General features: G+C 43.4%; 12 protein-coding genes across 12 annotated transcripts; 6 read left to right on the top strand and 6 right to left on the bottom strand.

Annotated features, from left to right (window-relative positions):
- Positions 1 to 181: 181 nt before the first annotated feature.
- On the top strand, positions 182 to 4,834 carry C5L36_0D01370 (uncharacterized protein; the record flags this gene model as incomplete). The annotated part of the gene is made up of 1 exon (XM_029467018.1): positions 182 to 4,834. One exon carries the CDS (start codon positions 182 to 184, stop codon positions 4,832 to 4,834), a length of 4,653 nt encoding a protein of 1,550 aa, XP_029322878.1.
- Positions 4,835 to 5,053: 219 nt separating this feature from the next.
- C5L36_0D01360 (uncharacterized protein) lies at positions 5,054 to 6,589 on the top strand (the record flags this gene model as incomplete). The annotated part of the gene is made up of 1 exon (XM_029467017.1): positions 5,054 to 6,589. The coding sequence occupies one exon, from the start codon at positions 5,054 to 5,056 to the stop codon at positions 6,587 to 6,589; it is 1,536 nt and encodes a 511-aa protein (XP_029322877.1).
- Positions 6,590 to 6,639: 50 nt separating this feature from the next.
- Positions 6,640 to 7,854, bottom strand: C5L36_0D01350 (uncharacterized protein; the record flags this gene model as incomplete). Its single annotated transcript, XM_029467016.1, has 1 exon — positions 6,640 to 7,854. The coding sequence occupies one exon, from the start codon at positions 7,852 to 7,854 to the stop codon at positions 6,640 to 6,642; it is 1,215 nt and encodes a 404-aa protein (XP_029322876.1).
- A 260-nt stretch (positions 7,855 to 8,114) lies between these two features.
- C5L36_0D01340 (uncharacterized protein) lies at positions 8,115 to 9,146 on the bottom strand (the record flags this gene model as incomplete). The annotated part of the gene is made up of 1 exon (XM_029467015.1): positions 8,115 to 9,146. The coding sequence occupies one exon, from the start codon at positions 9,144 to 9,146 to the stop codon at positions 8,115 to 8,117; it is 1,032 nt and encodes a 343-aa protein (XP_029322875.1).
- Positions 9,147 to 10,008: 862 nt separating this feature from the next.
- Positions 10,009 to 12,069, bottom strand: C5L36_0D01330 (uncharacterized protein; the record flags this gene model as incomplete). The annotated part of the gene is made up of 1 exon (XM_029467014.1): positions 10,009 to 12,069. One exon carries the CDS (start codon positions 12,067 to 12,069, stop codon positions 10,009 to 10,011), a length of 2,061 nt encoding a protein of 686 aa, XP_029322874.1.
- Positions 12,070 to 12,962: 893 nt separating this feature from the next.
- Positions 12,963 to 14,399, bottom strand: C5L36_0D01320 (uncharacterized protein; the record flags this gene model as incomplete). Its single annotated transcript, XM_029467013.1, has 1 exon — positions 12,963 to 14,399. The coding sequence occupies one exon, from the start codon at positions 14,397 to 14,399 to the stop codon at positions 12,963 to 12,965; it is 1,437 nt and encodes a 478-aa protein (XP_029322873.1).
- Positions 14,400 to 14,766: 367 nt separating this feature from the next.
- C5L36_0D01315 (uncharacterized protein) lies at positions 14,767 to 15,990 on the top strand (the record flags this gene model as incomplete). Its single annotated transcript, XM_029467012.1, has 1 exon — positions 14,767 to 15,990. One exon carries the CDS (start codon positions 14,767 to 14,769, stop codon positions 15,988 to 15,990), a length of 1,224 nt encoding a protein of 407 aa, XP_029322872.1.
- C5L36_0D01310 (uncharacterized protein) lies at positions 15,987 to 16,691 on the top strand (the record flags this gene model as incomplete). Its single annotated transcript, XM_029467011.1, has 1 exon — positions 15,987 to 16,691. One exon carries the CDS (start codon positions 15,987 to 15,989, stop codon positions 16,689 to 16,691), a length of 705 nt encoding a protein of 234 aa, XP_029322871.1.
- A 639-nt stretch (positions 16,692 to 17,330) lies between these two features.
- Positions 17,331 to 18,170, top strand: C5L36_0D01300 (uncharacterized protein; the record flags this gene model as incomplete). Its single annotated transcript, XM_029467010.1, has 1 exon — positions 17,331 to 18,170. The coding sequence occupies one exon, from the start codon at positions 17,331 to 17,333 to the stop codon at positions 18,168 to 18,170; it is 840 nt and encodes a 279-aa protein (XP_029322870.1).
- Positions 18,171 to 18,438: 268 nt separating this feature from the next.
- On the bottom strand, positions 18,439 to 18,792 carry C5L36_0D01290 (uncharacterized protein; the record flags this gene model as incomplete). The annotated part of the gene is made up of 1 exon (XM_029467009.1): positions 18,439 to 18,792. The coding sequence occupies one exon, from the start codon at positions 18,790 to 18,792 to the stop codon at positions 18,439 to 18,441; it is 354 nt and encodes a 117-aa protein (XP_029322869.1).
- A 362-nt stretch (positions 18,793 to 19,154) lies between these two features.
- C5L36_0D01280 (uncharacterized protein) lies at positions 19,155 to 19,346 on the top strand (the record flags this gene model as incomplete). Its single annotated transcript, XM_029467008.1, has 1 exon — positions 19,155 to 19,346. One exon carries the CDS (start codon positions 19,155 to 19,157, stop codon positions 19,344 to 19,346), a length of 192 nt encoding a protein of 63 aa, XP_029322868.1.
- Positions 19,347 to 19,564: 218 nt separating this feature from the next.
- Positions 19,565 to 20,431, bottom strand: C5L36_0D01270 (uncharacterized protein; the record flags this gene model as incomplete). The annotated part of the gene is made up of 1 exon (XM_029467007.1): positions 19,565 to 20,431. One exon carries the CDS (start codon positions 20,429 to 20,431, stop codon positions 19,565 to 19,567), a length of 867 nt encoding a protein of 288 aa, XP_029322867.1.
- Positions 20,432 to 20,880: the final 449 nt, after the last annotated feature.

Below are 20,880 nucleotides of genomic sequence, written 5' to 3'. Positions count from 1 at the left end.
AGAACAAGTTGAAAAAAAAAAAGAAAGAAAACGGCAAATTACCCGGCGCGCTGCTTAAAGAAGGCGAATATTTCATTGAAATGGAAAGTGTCTAAGAGAATGTAATGTAATAAAGGATAACAACGCTTCCTTTAGTGTACGGTTTCCAGACAAGGACAATCCAAGCAGATTCTCATCCAGGATGGCTTTGGAGGACGAGCGAGATACGAGGGACATTAGGTCTACCCTTATTGATGATGCTGCAGCATTATCAGAGGACGAACAGGATCAGAGTGATGAAAATATCAGCACTGCAAAGAGATCCGGCAACAAGAATGCAGAATTCGACTCTTCGGAAGAGGAAGAGGAAGAGGACGAGGATGAAGATGAAATCAGGAAAGTGGCTGACGGTTTCATTGTTGATGACGAGGAGGAGGACGAGGAGGGGAATGCAGAGGATGACGAGGAAGCTGGCGAAGAAGGTCGAGCAAAGCATCGTAGAAAGAGACATAGAGAGTCAAAGGCCAGAATTGAGGATGAATTGGACGAAGACGATTTGGATTTGCTTCGGGAGAATGCTGGCGAACTGCCTGCCAACATTTCTAAGAAATCGCAGTTCAAACGGTTGAAACGTGGAGCAGACGAGAGTGTCCAGGGGGATTCTGGTGCCGGATTGACCAGCATGTTTTCGGATGAGGAAGAAGACGATGATGAAGATATCAGAACAAGACCTTCACGGCATGAGAGTGATGAAGGCGATCGCCAAGGTGAAGATGAAGATGAAGATGAAGATGATTTGAATGATGCCATCAAGGAGAGACAAGAAAAAATGAACCAACACAACCTTGTTGGAGAATTTGATGATTTCATTGAAGATGATGAGTTTTCCGAAGAAGATGAAGACAGGGATGAACGGTTGGCTAGAATGAGATCAGCAAGGGCAAAGCAATCGCAGTTTGCACAACAAAGCAAAATTGACCAAGATAAACTGGATGAACTTTATGAAATTTTTGGTGATGGTGAAGAATATGCATGGGCCTTAGAAGCAGAAGAAGTTGAAGATGATAATTCCGAGAGTGTCAATGACAATGATGCCGATGAGGTTGAGTATGATGAGGATGGCAATGTTATATATAAGCAAAAGCCGTCTGAAGCTGATGCTCTAAAGAACATTTTTGAATACGAAGAATTAAAAGGACATCTTTTGACCGACCAAGATCAAAAAATCAGAGAAACAGATATCCCGGAAAGATACCAAGTTCTAAGAGAGGGAATCGAAAATTACGATTTGAATGATTCTGACTTCAAAGATAAACAACGTTGGGTTGCACAGACTCTGTTTAGTGAGAAATTGGCATATTTTCAAGATGAATCCAGGAAACATTTGATTGAACCTTTCAAGGAGGCAGTTGCTAAAATGGTGGAGTTTATTTCTAGGGACAACTTTGAAGTCCCAACAATTTGGAATTCACGTAAGGATTACACATTATATACATCCACCACTGATGACAACCAAATTAGAGTAGAAAAGCTATTGAATGAAAACGATTTGTGGAGAATTGTACGTCTTGATATTGACTATCATGCCATTTATGAAAAACGAAAAACTGTTGAGTCCTTTTTCAAATCGCTTGACACTGTCGATCTTGTTTTCGATGAATGTTTCAATTCTGCCACTACTATTACCGACTTACAAGATTTATTTGATTATCTTCAATTCACCTACAGTGCAGAGTCTAGGAAAAATGAAGATAATAAGACCGAACAAGAGTTGGGCACGGCTGGTAAAAAGAGAAAGCAGCATTCACGTTTCAGGTTATATGAGAGGATAAAGAATGATAAAATCTATAATGTCATCAAAGAAATGGGCATTGATGCAGAAAAGATTGGTGAAAATATTGTATCCAATTCGAAGATTTACTTGACAGATGACAGTGAGAAATCACCAACTGAATTGATAACACAGTATCTACCCGAGTCTTACTTTAGTACACCGGAATCTGCATTGAATGCCATAAAGCAGATGTTCTCACAGCAGTTGGTTTATAATCCGAAAATTCGTTCCCATTTACGTACAACGTTTGAACAATACTCAAATATTGATATCGAACTAACCGAAAAGGGTCGTGCAAAAATCAACGATAGTTCCCCTTATGCAGATTTCAAATATGCTATCAATAGAAATCCTGGCTCGTTCTATTTTAAACCTGACTTGTTTTTGCGTATGTTGGAAGCTGAGTCTTTGGGTTATGTTATTATAAAGATAGGTATGAAGACCTCTTTGTCTAGTTACGTTGATCATCTATTCACTTTCATGTCTTCTGGTGGTGAAACTGAAAATTCAATTGCATGGAATAAGCTGAGGCGTGAGTGTCTAGACTTAGCCATCCAAAAGCTAATTCCTAATATCACCATGACTGTCAAGGAAAAAATCAAAAACGTATGTGAACGTTTGCTGTATTTCCAAATTCGTGATAGTTTCATTGACAAAGTTGATCAAAGTCCTTATATTCCCTTTAGTAATAGAAAAGGCATGGTTTCAAAGGTGTTGGCTTTGACTAACGGTGATGGTAAGAGGGACTCTGCTGTTATAGCAATAGCCATGGATTTTGATGGTACTATTTCTCACCATATTAAGTTTGATGAAAGTATCAGAGAACCGGAATTTGAGAGAAAGTTAGTTAGTTTGATTGATAGATTCAAACCTGAAGTCGTTGCTATTTCTGGTTATAACGTCAATACCTCTCATTTGAAAAAGAGAGTTGAAGAAATAGTGAGGACCAATGATAAAAAGGCTATCGCCGAAGAGGAAGATGAGTATTCAAAAAAAGAAGAGAATGACCAAGATGAAGAAACTGAGGTTAACCTACCTGTAATTTACGTTCCTAATGAAACTGCCAGACTGTTTGAATACTCGGATAGTGCCAATGCAGAGTTTTCCGATAAACCGGTTATTGCTAAATTCTGTATTGGTATTGCACGTTATGTTCAAAATCCTCTGTTGGAATACATATCCCTTGGTGACAGTATAACGTCTATCCCTATTCACAAGCATCAAGGCCTTCTACCAGAACATATGCTGAAAGAGGCAATCGACTCCATTTTGGTTGACATTACATGTCTTGTTGGAATTAAAATAAACGAAGCTGTACGTAATACTCACTATTCCCAATGCTTACAATACATTGCAGGTTTGGGACCAAGGAAGGCCAACAATCTCATCAAGAGTATCGAATCCAATGGTGGTGCGTTGATAAGAAGGGACGACTTAATTCTAAAGGAGTTCGTTGCAAGAGTAGTTTTCATGAATTGTGCTCCTTTCATTGAAATTCCAGTTCCTAACAGGTATGATAAAGAAATTGATTTGTTGGATGCCACACGTATTCATCCCGAAGACTATGATTTGGCTCGTAAAATGGCAAGTGATGCACTAGATTTGGAAGAAGAAGATCGTGCAGAAATTGAAAATGAAAGTGGTGGTATCATTGGTAAACTTTATGATGAGGGTGTCGAGAAGTTGGATGAGTTATTATTGGAAGGTTATGCTAAGCAATTGGAAGAGCATGGTCATCTCAAGAGAGCTACTTTGGAAATGATCAAGGAAGAGCTTCAAAATAACTATGAAGAACTAAGAAAACCATTCCACATTATGACTGATGTTGAAGTTTTTGAGATGTTAACTAATGAAACCAAAGATTCCTTTACGCGTGGTGTTATTGTTCCTGTTATCATACAAAAGGTCGATAATAGGTACTTGCTATGTGTCACCCAAAACGGAATTTTGGGTAATATTGCACGGGCGAATGCAGTTCCCTACGGAGATGCGTCAAGTTTATTGGTTAAGTTTAATCAGGGACAAGCCGTTCAAGCAGTTGTATCCAATGTTAACTATGCGGAATTTAAGGCTGACTTCTCATTGTTGAAGGAAGATATTGTTCGTGCCAAGAATGCCAGAAATGGTGATAGAATTAAAGAACTATGGAACATGGAAGCTGAAACAAGAGACCTAAAGAGGGAAAGGGAGGCTGAGCTTAGAGAAAATAAGGGTAACAAGCGTATATTGAAGCATCCATATTTTAGAAACTTTGACGCACGTCAAGCAGAAGACTATCTTGCCTCTAGAGATAATGGTGAGTTTGTTATTAGGCCTTCAAGTAAAGGCAACGACCATTTAACAATTACCTGGAAAGTGGACAATCAGATTTTCCAGCATATTGATGTTGTTGAACATGATAAGCCGAACGAATACTCTTTAGGTAGAACATTACAAGTTGGTGAATTCAAGTATCACGATCTAGACGAATTGATTGTTTCACATGTCAATGAGTTGCACAGTAAAGTTGAAGCTATGAAAAACCACGAAAAGTTTAGAAATGAACCAACAGCAGAAGCTCGTGATTGGTTGTTGAGGTATTCTAAAGCAAATAACAACAGATCATGCTACTGTTTCTGTTTCAATCGTAAGGCGCCAGGATACTTCTTTCTCCTTTTCAAATTGGCAGATACATCCGAAAAAACCTATACATGGAACGTAAAGGTCTTACCAAATGGTTACATGCTGAACAAAAACATCTATCCAGATATGGTTCATCTCTGTAATGGGTTCAAGAAGACTGTGCAAAACAAAATGTCCAATCCTCATGGATCATCCAACCAATCTCTACAACAATCATATGCTGCATCGTCTTCGCAGTACAACAATGGCTACAAAAGTGGTGGTTATGGTGGTTACGGGGGTTATGATGGTGGTCAGCAAGGCGGGAATTATGGCGGCTATGGTGGCTACGAAAATGGCAATAGCCATGGAAATTATGGCGGATACAATGCTGGCCACAATTATGGTAGTTACTATTGATTCATAGAGTTATTGTATAATATGATATAGTATAATATAGTATAGTTTAGTATAGTTTATTGGTTTTTTTTGTTATACACGTACTATTTCCTTTTTGCTTGAGCAGCTAGTTTCCATTGTTGAGAATATGTCGATGAGACATTATACTCAATGTATTTAATATCGGCTGAGAAATTGCGGTGATTTTCAATTATCCGAGAAGGATGGAACAACACAAAAATGGACAGGGTTCAAATCTTGCATGCACTTTTTCTTCTTGCTAGCCCAATGTGTTTGGTATCAAGATTGAATTCTTCAGTGGGTGCTTGGAGAATGGGAATAATTGGCCGTTTGGCTCTACTTGCCACATTGCTGGCAATTGCATTACAAACATACATATACACATATCCTTCATTGAATGCATCACAGTGCTATTGGTCACATGAGTACCGTGGTGACTTGACTCCAATGCAAGAGCAACTCATTTCGATTCCATACATTGGCGATTTGTACAAGCAATATTTTATGGTTGATCAAGGTACTAAGCCTGGCTTGGAACTTGAAGAGGGCCAGCCACGTGATATTCGTATGATGACTGTAGGTGACCCACAGTTGAATGGCAACTGGCCATCCACCCCATACATGAAACGGTTGGACAATTTGGGTAACGATTACTACATGAGACACATATACCAGGTGATGAAGAAGAGGCTTGATCCGACCTTTGTAACCATGATGGGCGATCTACTATCATCACAATGGATTGGAGATTCTGAATTTTTCAATAGAACAAGAAGAATTGTTAATAGGTCCTTTCCAAGACCGGAAAGACAAGTTTTAACGCAACTAGAAATATGTGATAAGCATGAGGATCTGGACTGGATGGGTTATTTCTATGAGTTCTATGATAACTTGAACAAGGGGTTTTTCAAGGATCCCAATTTTTATCATTTTGAGAATGTCTATGATTGGGATTCCGAAGGTTCTTTTCTGGACAAAGAAACAGGCTTAAACAAGGAGCCTCTATTTTTAAACGTTACGGGAAATCATGATATAGGATATGGAGATACTACTTTCCAACACATGTGTAGATGGTCAACACTATTTGGTAAGTCTAATTACTGGATTGAATATGATAACGATACATCACATCCATGGAGAATTGTGATGTTGAACTCTCTGGCTATTGATGGCCCGATGCTTGAGCCTGTGTTCAAAGATTATGTTTGGCAATTCATTGAAACTTTGGAAAGAAGAAAATACAACGGCTCGACAATACTTTTAACCCATGTTCCAATGTACAAAAGAACTGGGCTTTGTAATGATGGGCCTCGATTTGAGTATTATGAAGCTGAAGGATGTCACGGATGCTCGCCAAGTAGAGTTGGCCTATTGAAGTCCCAAAATCACCTGTCCGAAGAAGCAACACAGCGCATTCTTAATGCGGTTTTCCGGGAGGGTAAAAGTGGCATTATTTTGACTGGGCATGATCACTACGGATGTGACAATTACTACAATTATCAGGAAGAGACCAATCAATGGGTTGCTTCCAAGACTATCGACAGTATGAAGTGGATTAGGGAAGTCACTGTGAGGTCCATTATGGGTGACTATCACGGAACAATGGGTATCATGACAGGGCACTTTGATAAGAACAGCGACGCCTGGGAGTTTGACTATAGTGAATGCAGGTTTACAATCCAGCATGTATGGTGGGCAGCACATATCTGTACACTTATTGCGTTGCTATTGACATCCATATCGATATTTGTATAAATGGGCTATAAAGACTTTGTAAGTATGTTTATAGAAGAGAAATGGTCTAGTCAAGGGAGATCGTTATAAGGAGTATTGAATAGAGGTGGCGGATAAGGTGGGTTATTGACGCACTCCATTTCATCGTAAGTTTGACGAACATACCTCTCAATGTCTAGGCATTTCTCTACAAAGACTGCATCGTTGAATCCCCTTCCTGCATGATAATCTTCAACAACCTTTTTTTTCAAGTACGCTAGATGGGCTTCTAATTTGGAGAACCTGTATTCGACCCAGTCTCTGTAGAACAGGTCAAATCGGGCCCTTGGTAAAACAGACGGTTTTGTCGATGTCAATGCAGTATTGTCCAACATATCGGGGCCGGTGACAGCATAGCCATTGACAAAAGTTATTCTGTTGTGGTTTGTAACTGGTTTGCTAGCCAAATGCTTTAAAATTCTTCCTTGGATTAGCGTTGCATAACCAATCTTAGGCTCGGGAATACGAACTGTTTCCTCATCACCGGTGACAATGGTGGTTTGACCGCCAATAGCATCTTCCGGTAATTCTAGCATAATTACCAAAGCAAGAGTGGTTGAGTCATAATGTAATCCCAAACTTGAGGGGATCTGTGAGGCATCACCTAGATCTTGTTCCTTCAACTTGGCTTCAACTTGCTCCCTTGTTGAGGGGAAATCCAACTGTTCTGTTGGATCTTGAGTTGCCAAACTGACATTCAAATGCGCCGTCTCTGAATTGTAAATGGGGGACATTGACAGACCTGCAAACTCCGACACAATGTTGGAAATCTGTGGAGATTCTACAACGGCCTTGGTGAATGGAGCATGATCTCTTGCATGTCCTCCGATATGGAAGTCCAGCCTTGTTGAGTTGACTGCCAAATTGGGCAGTCTGGCAAAGTCATCAATGACCTCGTCTTGGAATGCTTCGTAGAGTATCATGTCCACCGCCTCTTCGGATAACAGCGGGAATGGTAGTGCTGCACCAAAGTTTGATACCCTAGGCACATGGGTCTTTTTTATCTTTAGATCGTCCAAAGATAATGTTTTTTTAAAATATTCCGGATCAAATACTAGATGAACCGATGGATCAAAATCTAGATGTGGATTGAAGTTGGGCTTTGACTCAATCTTTGAGAGAAGACTGGCGATTTCCACGTCTCTTGTTTGCCTGGGAACCTTATGATCTGGTGCGTTATCTCTGTATCTTTCAACGTGTCCATTGCAAGATTGGGGAGTGGGATAGCGACGTTGTACGATGGTCATTAAGCAAATATGGTGAGCTATCCTTCATAGAAGAAGGTTTCTGGGGTGGTCCTGACAATGGATGGATGGATGGATGGAGAAGCTTATGTTGACTTATATAAGGAAATATCTTTTATTTTGTTACTATAAAGCATACTGATAAGTAAAAGAGTTTTCCATAACTAGAAAAAATTCCGAGATCTCGGGTTTTACACTCTGATAAGGAATAAAAAAAACTGATAAGGAAAAGGAAAGAAGAGGTATCAAGTTCCGGAAGATGTTCAATAAGCAGTTTGGACACATTGGTAGTACCATGGGTTCATAGAGGAACAGGTTGCGCCTTCGACACAAGCTGTTGGGCCGGACCAGCTCTTACCGCCACATTGGTAGTACAATTCAGCTTGACTTGCAGGTAAAGTTACTTCTGATGCGGTAGCAGTAGAGGAAGAACTAGAACGAGTCAAGGTAATTGTACAAGGAGCTGAAGAGGACAAGGTAGTTTGCTTTGGAACACATTGGGAGTAGTAGTCGTTTGATTTTTCGCATACAAAGTCGCCACAACATTCGGATATGCCCAACCAATCTTGGCCGCCACATTGGGACCAAGCAGGTAAACAAGTTTGAGGAGCAGAAGAGGTAGATGCAGGAGCAGAAGTAGCTGGGATGGAGGACGAGTTAGAAGGAGTTGAAGGTAAGATGTCAGCGTCAAAGCAGTATTGAGGGAAGTCTGTTTGGGCGTTGTTGTTGTTATCATGGACACAACCCATTGAATATTCGTAAGCTTCGTTGTACTTGAATGAGGATGCGTATTCGGAGGACGCCAAGCCAGAGAACCACGAGTAGTGGATTTGGAAACCAGGAACACATACTTTGTTGTTTTCCTTTTCGCCATAAACGACAAACTTTGCAGCCCAGCTGCAGGAGTCGACGATTCTGTTTATCTTTTGGTTTGAATCGTGTAGGAGGTATGTTTGTTTCTCTGGGGAGTCGACACCGATGATTGCAAGTTGGTCCAAGTTAGAGATTGGAGGACAGTCAGCAGCATGGAACTGGAAAACGATTTCGTAATCACCGTTTCCTAAAGATTCAGCGGAGGTGACTTCACCCGCTGCTGGAGGATAAACAGTGCCCTGGTTTTTCCAGTTGAAGTTTAAGTTTGGACATCTTGGATGGACGTCCACTGGTGTTGCGTCCGGGTATGTACCCGAGACAAAATCGACTGGAGTGATGGAGGAGTTTGAATAAGTAGTTGGTACTGCATTGACGGTTCCAAATAGGGCAGATGCAACGGCGATTATTAGTTTGGAGTTCATCTTATAGATATATATATATATGTATGTGTCTCTGTTTGTATGTATTTATTGGGTGTGTTTGGATAAGGAGTGGAAGAGTGAAGAGAGAAGAAAGACAAAAGAAGTAATAATGAGAAAGAAGCAGGTACAACTATTAGGGATACGGGACACTTATATAGACAGATCCATTAGACCCATTAGATCTACTAGACCTATTCGATCCACTAGATCCATTCTATGCATTAGATCCATTAGATGCATGCAAACTTGATAAAGGGCAACACAAAAGCAGGTACAAAAGCAGGTACGCAAATAAACCATATAAACAGAGCAGCTTGCAGCCACTAAAACAATGCCAATAAGAGCATTAATGGAGAATTCCTGTAAACGCGTCGCGGTTGTTTTCGTTCCCTTCTCTTTTCCCGCAAAACAGACACGGCCAGATCTCGCGTTTTTCCAATATAGTGAGCGGCTTTTCCGAGACAACGGCCGCGTTTTCGGGGGGCAAAAAAAAAGGGAAAAGGAATAAAAAGGAATAAAAAGGAACAAAATGGGAACAAAATGGGAACAAAATGGGAACAAAATGAAGAGCCCATCCATTTTTGGCGAATTTGGACGCGTCTGGGAGAATTAAGCTTTTGGACAACCCCTTCAGTTAATGAAAACAGTGATTTATTCGTAAACAAACACCGATACACGTTATTACCGGTATTATTTGCAGTACTATTGGCATTGTGGTTGCTATTGTAGTTGCTATTGTTGGTGGTATTTTTGGTGGTATTGTTGTTGTTTTTGGTGGTATTGTTGTTGTTTTTGGTGGTATTGGTATTAGTAATAGTATTGGCATTAGTAAGACTGCCGTGGTTGTAGTGATAATTAAACTTCAACCTCTAGAACCAAATTCATGGGCCCATTCTTCAAATTTACGTAATCCTTCTTGGTTCACACTGGGTTTGATGTTCTGGACACTTTTCTTGAAATCGCTGAGATTGATGGGCCTAATCTCAACCTCTTTCAACCCTAGCATTCGAGGCCCTAGCTCTCGGATCGGCCAGATGGCTGCATCCTTCGCCAAGGAGGTGATGTCAGACCCACTGTACCCTTCCGTTAAGGCTACCAATTCATCCATATCTTCTTCACTTAAGTCGTTGGGCGTGCTCGACAACAACTTCTGGAAATGTGCCCGTCTGGTTTCCGGCTCTGGTAACGGTATATACTGACGACGTACAAAACGACGACGGGCTGCATCGTCAATGGCCCATGGCAGGTTAGTAGCTGCCAAAACTAAAACCCTAGCAGGAGAATTGCTGTTCCCCACATTGCCATCTCCATTACTATCACCATTACCATTGTCACCTTCATCATCAACTCGACCAGCAGCTGCCTTAGATAAGTCGGACCATTGAACCAAAAACTCATTCTTCACTCTTGATGCAGCATTGTCCTCTCCATCACCTGAACGTTGGCCTAATATGGAATCGATTTCATCAACAAAAATAATTGATGGCGCCTTGGCTTTGGCGACTTCAAATAAGGCACGTACTAGTTGTTCAGACTCACCATACCATTTACTTGCCAACGATGATGATTGGATACTAAAGAAAGTGGAGTTGGATTCGGTTGCCGCTGCGCGTGCAAGCATGGTCTTACCGGTACCAGGAGGACCAAATAGTAGCATTCCAGTAACTGGTTCTCGTAACCCTCTAAATAGGTCTGGCCGTAAAAATGGATAAACAACAGTCTCCATCAACGACTCCTTTGCCTGTTCTAAACCAGCAATGTCGGACCAATACACCTTATCTTGGTCTCTATTGGATTCCATCAAGATACTCCTTGTGAATCTAATATCAACACCCTTGATTTTCTTTAAAAGTGCATCATCATCGTTCAGTTCATCCTTAGAAGGTTCAACAGCTTCCAATGGAGGTTGTTGTGAATCTTTGCCTCGAATCTGTGGTTGTTTCCCCCGCCTCGATGGTGGTAATCCTCCACTGTAATTATGATCAAATTCAGGGTCCAATTCCGGAGGTGCCGACTGTGATGCAGGACTGTTTGATCTGGATGCATTTGTTGTTGGTGGTGATTTATTTTCAAAGGATCTTGTTTGCTCTGGTTTAGGTTTGTATGGGCGTCTTGGGGGCTTCACTTTGGCTGCAGCCTTCAATGCAGCCTTGGAGCGATCACTAATGGTTGAAGTTGAGGAGAAATCCGCAAACTCGTCCCTTGGGGTCAATGAGTTTGAGGGCGACCAGATCAAGTTTGCCGCATGTCTGGCACTTGCACTGTTCTGATGGATGTTTGATGTGGAAGCAGATAGGTGTGTCGCAGAATGTGTAGGTGATGTAGCTGACGGTGTCGACGAAGTTGGTGTCGATGTCGTTGAGTAGTTTGTAGCTCCTCCGGGTCTCAAGGATTTGATCATCCTGTTCCCCCTTCTCATTGGATGGACAACGCCGTTGCCTGACCGCAGGGTGTGTTGTACATGGTTCTGTTGGTGGTGTTGTTGAATCTGCTGAAGGTGCTGTTGTTGTTGAATCTGCTGAAGGTTCTGTTGTTGTTGAATTTGCTGAAGGTTCTGTTGTTCTTGGACGAGTTTGCGGCACGATTGGTAGTTGTCCTCCACTTCTGCACGCAGCTTGTTCAACTCGTCCAATATGAGTTTCTCCTCTGGAGCCAACTGCACCCCAATGAGCTCCTCGTTGAGTCTCTGCACACATTCGTCGGCATACGAGTTCAAGTCAAGCCACGACTGCAATGCATGTTTCAAATGTCCATTTTGCTGTAACGACAATGCGGCCCAGTTGGCATTGGTCACCCCCCTGTAGAGGTCCTGCATTGTCCCGAGTCTGTCTCTGGCTCTCTCTTTCTTCTGTCTGAACATGTTGTCTACGATTGCCAATGGACAGGTAAAGAAGACAACCTGTTTCTTTGATAAAATGGACATTGCAAAAAGACGGGAAAAAAAAATAATGCCAAATCCAGAAACTCTCTACAAGAGGTATCCAAGACACACATCTGACAACACTTGCCAGACATCCCACACTTGGGGGACCATCCACAACTGACAACGGACAACGGACAACGGACAACAGACAACAGACAACAGACGGTAGACGGCAGGCACACCTTGTTACCTAGCACGCATAGCTGTAGCCATGGCTGGTATCGTAACTATACACATTACTGTAACCACGACTACAATCACTCTTTTCACAACTGTAATAACAATTGAACATGTTGCCTCTCTCCTTCTACATAAACACTATACAGATATCCAGACGGTACGGGACACAACACGGGTAAAACACTGCCCCTGTGTGCACTAAACGCCCAGGCATACTTGTCCCATGGTACAGGCAAGCTTGGCTTCATCTACTCTGGCAAAGACGGCCGCCGTGTGCATCGCTTCTCTCCGCCCAGCAGACACCCATAAACTAATATGCAGCAACCTGGCGACGGGCGGGGGATGCGTGTCCTTCAACGGCAACGGCGTGGTGTTCTACCAGAGGGTAACTTTCGATGCCGAAAACAAGAGGCAAAAGGACCAGACCAACACCAGAGAGAAACTTCAACAATCTACACCTTTTGTACTTTTTTTTTTTCCTCCCTGTGCAAAACGAGAAAATGCACTCAGTTTCACGCAGAGAATTGCAAACAATGGAAAAGAAGAGAATTTAGAGTAAAAAAAAGGGTTTCTTGTTTGTCCAATGGATATTTTGCTACACGGAATTCTAATGTCAGGGGTTTTCAGTACATGCACACACAGCTATAGACAGTAGGGGGTGGTAGGGGGTGGTAGAGACGGTAGAGACGGTAGAGACTGTAGAGATGGTTGGTCTACTTGAACTTGACCTTGAACTTCTTAAAGAACCCCGAACCGGAACGGGAATGCGCATGGGAGCCAGGCGGACTGGCATGTTCCATGGAACCACTGGAAGTAGTGGTGGCATTCCCACCAGGAACGGTGTCTCCAGTAGAGACGGTAGGGGTGGCAGAACCGGCAGCTCCGTGGGTAGTATGTTCCAATGTAGGTTGGCTTTTGGTTTCTTGTCCCTTGGTGTCTTGTCCCTGACGCATACGTTGTCTGGCCTTTAAGGCTGCCTCTCTCTTCAAGTCTCTGGCCTTCATGAGGTTGGCGTCCTTCATGAGTTTCTCAAACACCATGGCGTCGCCGTCCTCGTCGGCATCCCGTTGCGCATTGGCAAAGTACGCCCCAGTAATGGCCAGCAATTCGGCCCTTAGCTTCCTCTCGTGTAATGGCACGCTCTTGTCGTTCAATACGAGATTACAAACGGCATAAAGAGTTTGCGTGATTTCAAACTTAGATGAGGCCCATGCAACAGAGATGACCTTACCCGTGATGGCCTGCTCATATTGTGCACGCTTATAAGGGTCTTCCTCCTCCTCAGTTAATTCTAATGCCTGTAATGCCTCAAGAGTATTTTGTGCCTCGGTGGCTTGGGATATCATATCTAGCATCCCCTTGACGGTCTCCTTACTTTGCTTGAAATTCGATCCAATCTTACGGATCCCTCCAAACATCTTCTTGGATTTCAGAAACGCCGTGGCCTTGAAGATATAGATCCGGCCAATCAAATGGCAAATCTCTAGTCCAAACGACTCCAGCTTGATCTCCTCAATCTCGTTGGTGATGTCCTTGATGTAAAGGTGATAATCCTCGGAATCCTTGTCGTTACCCACCGCAATGACCGGCTTCATCTTGGTAATGAGCTTCTCCGCCAACTCATGGACCTTCTTCTCCTCAAGTTCACGTTGTCTCTTGATGGTCTCTGCATTCATTTGCGGCTTGTTCCCAACTCCATCTCCACCTGCACCTGCATTAGAACCATCGGCTACATCACGAGACTTCTTACCCCCATGCAGAGTCATATGTGTGGAATCCGACATCTCCGTCTCCGTCTCCTGGTTGAATAGCATTTCCAAAAATGCCAACTCTCCAACCCACTCCTTCACCTTCTCACCACCAAATATCATCGTGAAGAATTCCCTTGGATCAATGTCTTCCTGGGCAACTCCGCCAGGCGCCTTCTCCATTTCCTCCTTACCAATCTCATCGTATAACTTCCGCTTCTCCTCATCACTTAAAACCTGATACGCCTGTGCAATTTGCTGGAACTTGGACTCTGCCTCAGGACTGGGGTTCTTGTCCGGATGCCACTTCAAGGCAGCCTTCCGATACGCCTTCTTAATCTCCAACGGAGTCGCCGTCGGCGTCGTGCCGAGGATATCATAGTATTCTGTGTCGACAACCATTGTTGGTATTTCTAAAGACTCGTTGTAATTCTTCTCACTACTACTGTTATTCCTGTCACTACTGTTGTTGCGGTGCTATTGTAAGCCTGCTCGTCCACTTGTCAAAGCTCGATAGCAGAGATGTCTTGGTGGTTACTAGGTGGAAGGGGGGGGACTCAACTCCTATGCTGTTTAGACCTTCTCAATGGTGTTGCCTTTATAGGAGCGAGAAAAAGCAATAACCAAACAAGAGGTCACAAAATCAAGTCCTTGATGAATTGTTCAAAGCGGGCATTTAAAGTACAACGATTACTTTGGATAATACCAAGTAGTTCACATGGTGAAATCTTAATATACCAGTTCCAGTTTTGTATATCTGTTACTGACAATGCGAGAGTCGAGCTTACAGACATTGGAATGTCTATATAATGCTACAAAGGTGTATCCTAGTACCACCATACCACTCCCGGAATCCAACGAGAAGATCTCCTTATTAGAGACTCCTGAATCGAGTTTATCTGAATCTCTTTCATCGGTTACCTCGTTGAGCACCCCTCTCAATGAGGATGAGTTTGTCGATGACGAGAGGATCAGTCTTGCTGGTTCTCCCGATGGGGTGTATATTGATTCCGACGAGTACCTGACGACTGATTCCGAGAGTGACATGGAGGCCAAGAATGTCTTTGCAGGGGAGCATGGTGCGGATGAAACCCAGCAACAGCAACAACAACAACAGCAACAACTACAGCAACAACAACTACAGCAACAACAACAACATGAGGTGGTTGAAGACGGTATGAAGTTTAACAAAGTCCCATTAGGTCCCCATTTACAAGACGGTGTTTCGTCCCTGACAATGTTAATGAAACACAAGGTAGACAGCTACCACAACGTTATTACCAAGCGAGATCCCGGGGACACCCTAGTACCACTCTGCATCCATTTCTGCCAAGAGAAGACGGACATCAAAGTCAGTTCACGGGCCACTGTTGGCGAAGTGACTTCGTATCTTGTCCATAGGTTTCATGGAGATCCCAAACAGTACCATTATGTTGTCTACATGGGGGACGATGGTGAAATAGAGGACGATTTGGGGGCCTTGGATAAAAACAGGGATATTGGCGGGTACGGTATTGACGAACTCTTTATTGTAGCTGAGCCGAGACTGTCACGTGACTCCGGCGACGCCGACGCCAACGCCAATAGCGACGGCAACAGCGACGGCGACGCGTCGGTTGTTATGCGACAAACACGACAAACTCGCCCACAGCGACAACCACGACAACCAAGGCCGAGCCCCCCCGTTTTGGTGTGGACTGTTCAACGAAGAGTCTCTACGGCTTTAAAAGTACGTGCATTTAAAGTGCGTGGGATGGTTGTAACTTTAGGGGACGGCGTCCTCAAATTGGAGAGTGTTGGAGACGGACGGGTGCGAGTGTTTGGATTAGGGAGCATCATACGTGTCAAGGTTGTTGAGGGCCCACTCTTGAAGATCAAGGTTGTACGTCCTGGGAGAGAAGGGTATAAGAGGTACCTCCTTGAGGCAGACAGTGCGTTAGAGGCGCAATCTATAGTACAAGAGATCAGTGAACGAGTAGAACAGTACAAATGATGGAGACAATCAACAAGTTATTATGGCGAGGAATGAAGATAAGTCGGAGAGATCTACAAAGGGCAGAAGGGTTTTTTCTAAAAGCTCATGTACGTCATGAGGCTAGTATTTATACTGTTGATCAAATGAAGGGGCTCGATTTAAAGGTTCCAGAATGGATGTTTGTAGGACGATGTAATACTGGGAAGTCGACATTAATCAATAGCCTACTTGGGGAAGATCTTGCAAGGGTGAAGGCCGTTGCCGGGTACACTCCTTGTATCAATGTGTACAATGTTGGAGGGGTATTACGGATTGTGGACACCCCCGGTTATGGGGTTAAGGGCCGAGCATGGCAGGGGGAGTTAGTTGAGCAATGGCTTCAAAGGGGGGAGGTTTTGGGGGCAAATGTTATTGTGGATTCTCGACGGGGTCCATTGGAATGTGATGAGGCCGTTGTATCTATGCTAGAGAGAAGTGGTGTTGGATGGGATGGTGTCCTTAGTAAGGGCGACGTTATTAATGATCAAAGAGTGAGGGAGGTTATTAAGGAAGTTGATGAGTTTCCTAGCAAATTTGGAAAATGGCTCTGTCTTGATGGACGAGACGGCAAGTTAGGAGGTGGTGTCTCACGATTACGATATCGTGTTTTGGAGACGTGTTTTGGAGACGTGTTGTTGCATCCTAAGGTTATAAAGAAGGGAGGTTTTAATTGTCGTTAGTAATAAAAGGTGAAGAGCTGTTGTGTTTATTGTCGAAATGGAATTGTTATTATACGATGGCGAATAATGGAGGTACATTTCCGTGGTGTCAATGCGACTAATGTAGCTAGTGCAGCCACTGCAATAGAGTTGTATTGTGTTATATGAATATTGTAACTACAATAGAATTGTAATAATAGTTACGACAATATGATAACCATCAAATCTGGTTTTATTGTGTTATCTGAATATCGTAACGACAATAGTTTTATTGTCTGATGTTAATATCGTAACGACAATAGTTTTATTGTCTGATGTTAATATCGTAACAACAGAGTTTTATTGTCTGATGTTAATATCGTAACAACAGAGTTTTATTGTCTGATGTTAATATCGTAACGACAATAGTTTTATTATATTATGTTAATATCGTAACGACAATAGTTTTATTATATTATGTTAATATCGTAGCAAAGTACAAAAGCCAACCCACCCGTGCACCCCTCCACCTATTTAATTAATAAAATTTTTGTGCACGAGAAGGCGAGCACGCATCGATGAAAAATCCAACCAGTCTATGCTTGAAGGGTTTACATTTGAACACCAGCACTTGCCGTAAAGACCAACATTGTCCCCGGTATTGTTGCATCCCCACTACCAATGAGAGTGACGCCGTTACAGATGCAGAGAACGAGGGTGTTTGCCACCATCTGGAAGCCCCAGCTTCCGTTGCATAACAACCCACTAACGTCGAGGTTTATTCCCGAGCTCGAACGGACCAGAATTGTGCCATCAATGCCAACCTTTTATGCGAGAAACCCGTACCATGAGCAGAACATGGCCCGTTTGCAGGAGGTGCTCAACAAGCATGCGACGCTCCCCTTTGACCGCAAGAGCGCCAGCACCACATGGCTCAAGTTCAAGCAGTACAAGGAGAAGGCCGGAGGTGAGCTGCTCAAGGAGAGCGAGTATCTACAGTTGGTTACCATCTTGAAGAGGCTCGATGCCATTGACGTGGAGCTCAGAAGCGACGAGATGAATTCGTTGTTGATGGAGTACTCGAAGAAGACGACCTCCATCAACGAGTCAAGACAAGAGGCGAAATTGGACGACAAGGGAAGGGCCGTTGCTGTTGGTCGCAGAAAGTCGTCTTCTGCCAAGGTGTACCTTGTTCGGGGGACGGGTGAAGTGATGGTCAATGGCAAGGCCCTCAACGAGGTGTTCCCAAAACTGCAGGACCGACTCAAGGTTGTCTTGCCCTTACAGCTGGTGGAACAAGAGGGCAACTTCAACATCCATGCCCTGGTGAGGGGCGGTGGATCAACGGGTCAAGTCGATGCTCTTAAACTGGCACTCTCCAAGGCCCTTCTAATCCACAACCCTCTTTGGAAACAGAGACTCTCTGGTGCTGGCGTGTTGAGTAGAGACCCACGTTCAGTGGAGAGAAAGAAACCTGGTAAAAAGAAGGCCAGGAAGATGCCAACATGGGTGAAGCGTTGATGTCTCTTTGCAGTATACCGTATTTCTGTGATACTCGTCTAAGTGACGCATACTGAGTGGTTCCTCCATGTATCATTGCGTCTGTGTAACTACATATTCTTGTCTATATCGATTCCATCTCGAGTATCATCACCGTCTGTATGAATACATACTGTCTATATCGATTCCATATTGTCTATATCGATTCCATCTCGAGTATCATCTCCGCCTCTGCAACTACATATTGTCTATATCGATTCCATCTCGAGTATCATCTCCGTCTCTGCAACTACACATTCTTGTCTCTGTCCATTCCATCTCGAATAGCAACACCTCCGCCCGTCCTGGACAAACCCAGATTATTGGCAACACTGCGCCAGTTCCGTATCCCGCCAATGAGCAAACTCCGTCTGGTCTCCAAATCACTCACATGGCTCGTGCTCCGGTACTCGTCCTTGACATACCGCCTCACCTCGTTCCGCACTTGGCTGTCCTTAATAAGATAAACCTCTCTCATCATGTCCCGGTAAACCTGCATCACTTGCCCCCGAAATAAAAACTCCTCCAATCCGCCCCCATCTCTTAGTTTCCGTGTCTTTCGAAACGCTCGCCCCGTGTTGGCCAACGTAGTGTATCCCCTCATGTCAATCGTTTCCAATGGCTTCTCTTGTTCTTTTCTCTTGTTCTTCTCTCTTGTTCTTTTCTCTTGTCATGATAAATTGGACTCTTTTATATTGTTCCTTTTTCCTTATATTTCCATTTTACCCAATTTCCTTTTCCAATACGCGCCTCCACCCGTCCCACCCGTACACCCCCGTTCCTTTATTGGCGATATTCTCTGGACCTGAAAAGGGCCAATTGCCATGGGAAACGAATGGACGCGAAACAGAGAAACATTGAAATGGCCACTACGCTCAGCTTATATTAACCCATTATAGGTTAAAGATTCTCTAAACTAGGGCAATATTGAACATATCTACACATACATAGACACACATAGACACGATGGGTGCTAACTACAACTTACTAGGCCGTTCTATTCCTCCACACTACCTCTCGCTGGCCACCATTGGAGCCGTTGTTCTACTTGCAGCTCCAAAGCCATGGGCCCCAGCTGTTAAGAAGGAGGCAGAAATCAACGCATCCTCTAAGGAGGAGGAGGCCTTTGTGAAGGCATATTTAGAGAAACACCTCTAGTTGTTTTTGGAGTGGGACACTGATAGAGATTTATTTATTTATTTATTGATGATACAGATATACGAGTATATGAGTATGTATATATATGAATATGTGTATATATGAATATGTGTATATATGAATATTTGTGTGTATAAAAATATGGAAATATGAAAATAAAAATATATAATATATGTACATATATATATATATATATATACCTATTTATATAACCCAACTTATTCGTTAAACAACACTTCGTTCGATAGTGGATCATGTTCCAAGACCTGGGCACTCTTGCGGGCCTTGCGGTCCAGTGCCTGGTTTTGTCTCTCTCTGGCATGTTGAGCAGCTACAAACTTGGCCTGTGCACGGACAACATTAGGCGAAACATACTCCTTGTTCTCGTAGATCTTTGGTCCTCCAAATGACCCTTCTAGAATGACAATGGGCGTAAGCACAAACCGTGGCCCAATCTCCACCAACGTCAGCTCATCAACGTCCCCAACGTCCTCCTGGACCTTGGCAGGCTCGTTGATTTGGTAGTTTCTCACCCACACCTTCCCGTCAACTATAGAGAAGGTCATCACGTGGTCAATGAATGGCTTGCTCTTTCTCGCTTGTGGCGGTACTCCAAATTGGTGGATAAAGAGCTCCTTGGTCAATTGCCAGTGTGGCTCCATGTCAAATGACCTGTCAAAGGACAAGATCGGCCTCGATCCCTTGAGACAGTTACCCGTGAAGTTGAGCTCGTCAAGCGTGTGCAGGTTCATCACGTGGAACTTCACCGTTGGCCCATTCGGTGGCTTGGAGAGCCACATGTAGAGATCCTCGTGTTTACGACACTCAAAATACATAATGTTGTTACAGTTGTATAACTCTGCAATCTCGTTCAACTCATAAAGTGTCTTCTTGGTGTCCAGCTTCGGCTCCTTCCGTGCATGTGGGAGCAGTGCCTGGAGATCCGAAATCAAGTGTCTGTGACGGTAGGTGATACCCCTGGACGAAATCAACAAGACCCGCTGTCTGTTAGCACGTGTGGACTTGCCAACCTTAGAGTCCTTCTCCTCTTTTGACGGTCTGAGCGCCTTATATATTGCTGACATGGTTCCAATGTAGACGGTATCCGGTGTTTCAAGAGTCTCTTGGTTTGAACAGAAGAGACGCAAGTGTTTAAGTCTTGGAAGGAGTTCTTGGTGAAGAGTTTTATGCAGTTCAATATACAGAGTGAAAAATTATAGACAGGTAAAAAATTTTTTTTCTTCTCATTCCAGTGAGGCTAGCATTTTCATGTTTATGCACTGATTAACGGCAACACAGTGTATGTAATTTGTAGACTTTTGAGGAGAGAGACGATATTCGTCTTTTAACGTTAGCAGAACCGGGGTCTTGTCTGCAAATAAAGGAGACGGATTTAGCTGTGAGAATGAGTGCGAGGTATAAGGAGGGCGGCCAGCGCAATGACTGCGAGAACGACAGCGACAGTGACGCCAGTGTCGGTAGTAGTAGTAGTAACAGCAGTAGTAGCAGTGGGGAAAGGTTTATCAAGAAGACT

This window comes from Pichia kudriavzevii, chromosome 4, assembly GCF_003054445.1.
Source record: "Pichia kudriavzevii chromosome 4, complete sequence".
NCBI lineage: Eukaryota > Fungi > Ascomycota > Pichiomycetes > Pichiales > Pichiaceae > Pichia > Pichia kudriavzevii.
This window is presented reverse-complemented; position numbering and strand designations above follow the sequence as displayed.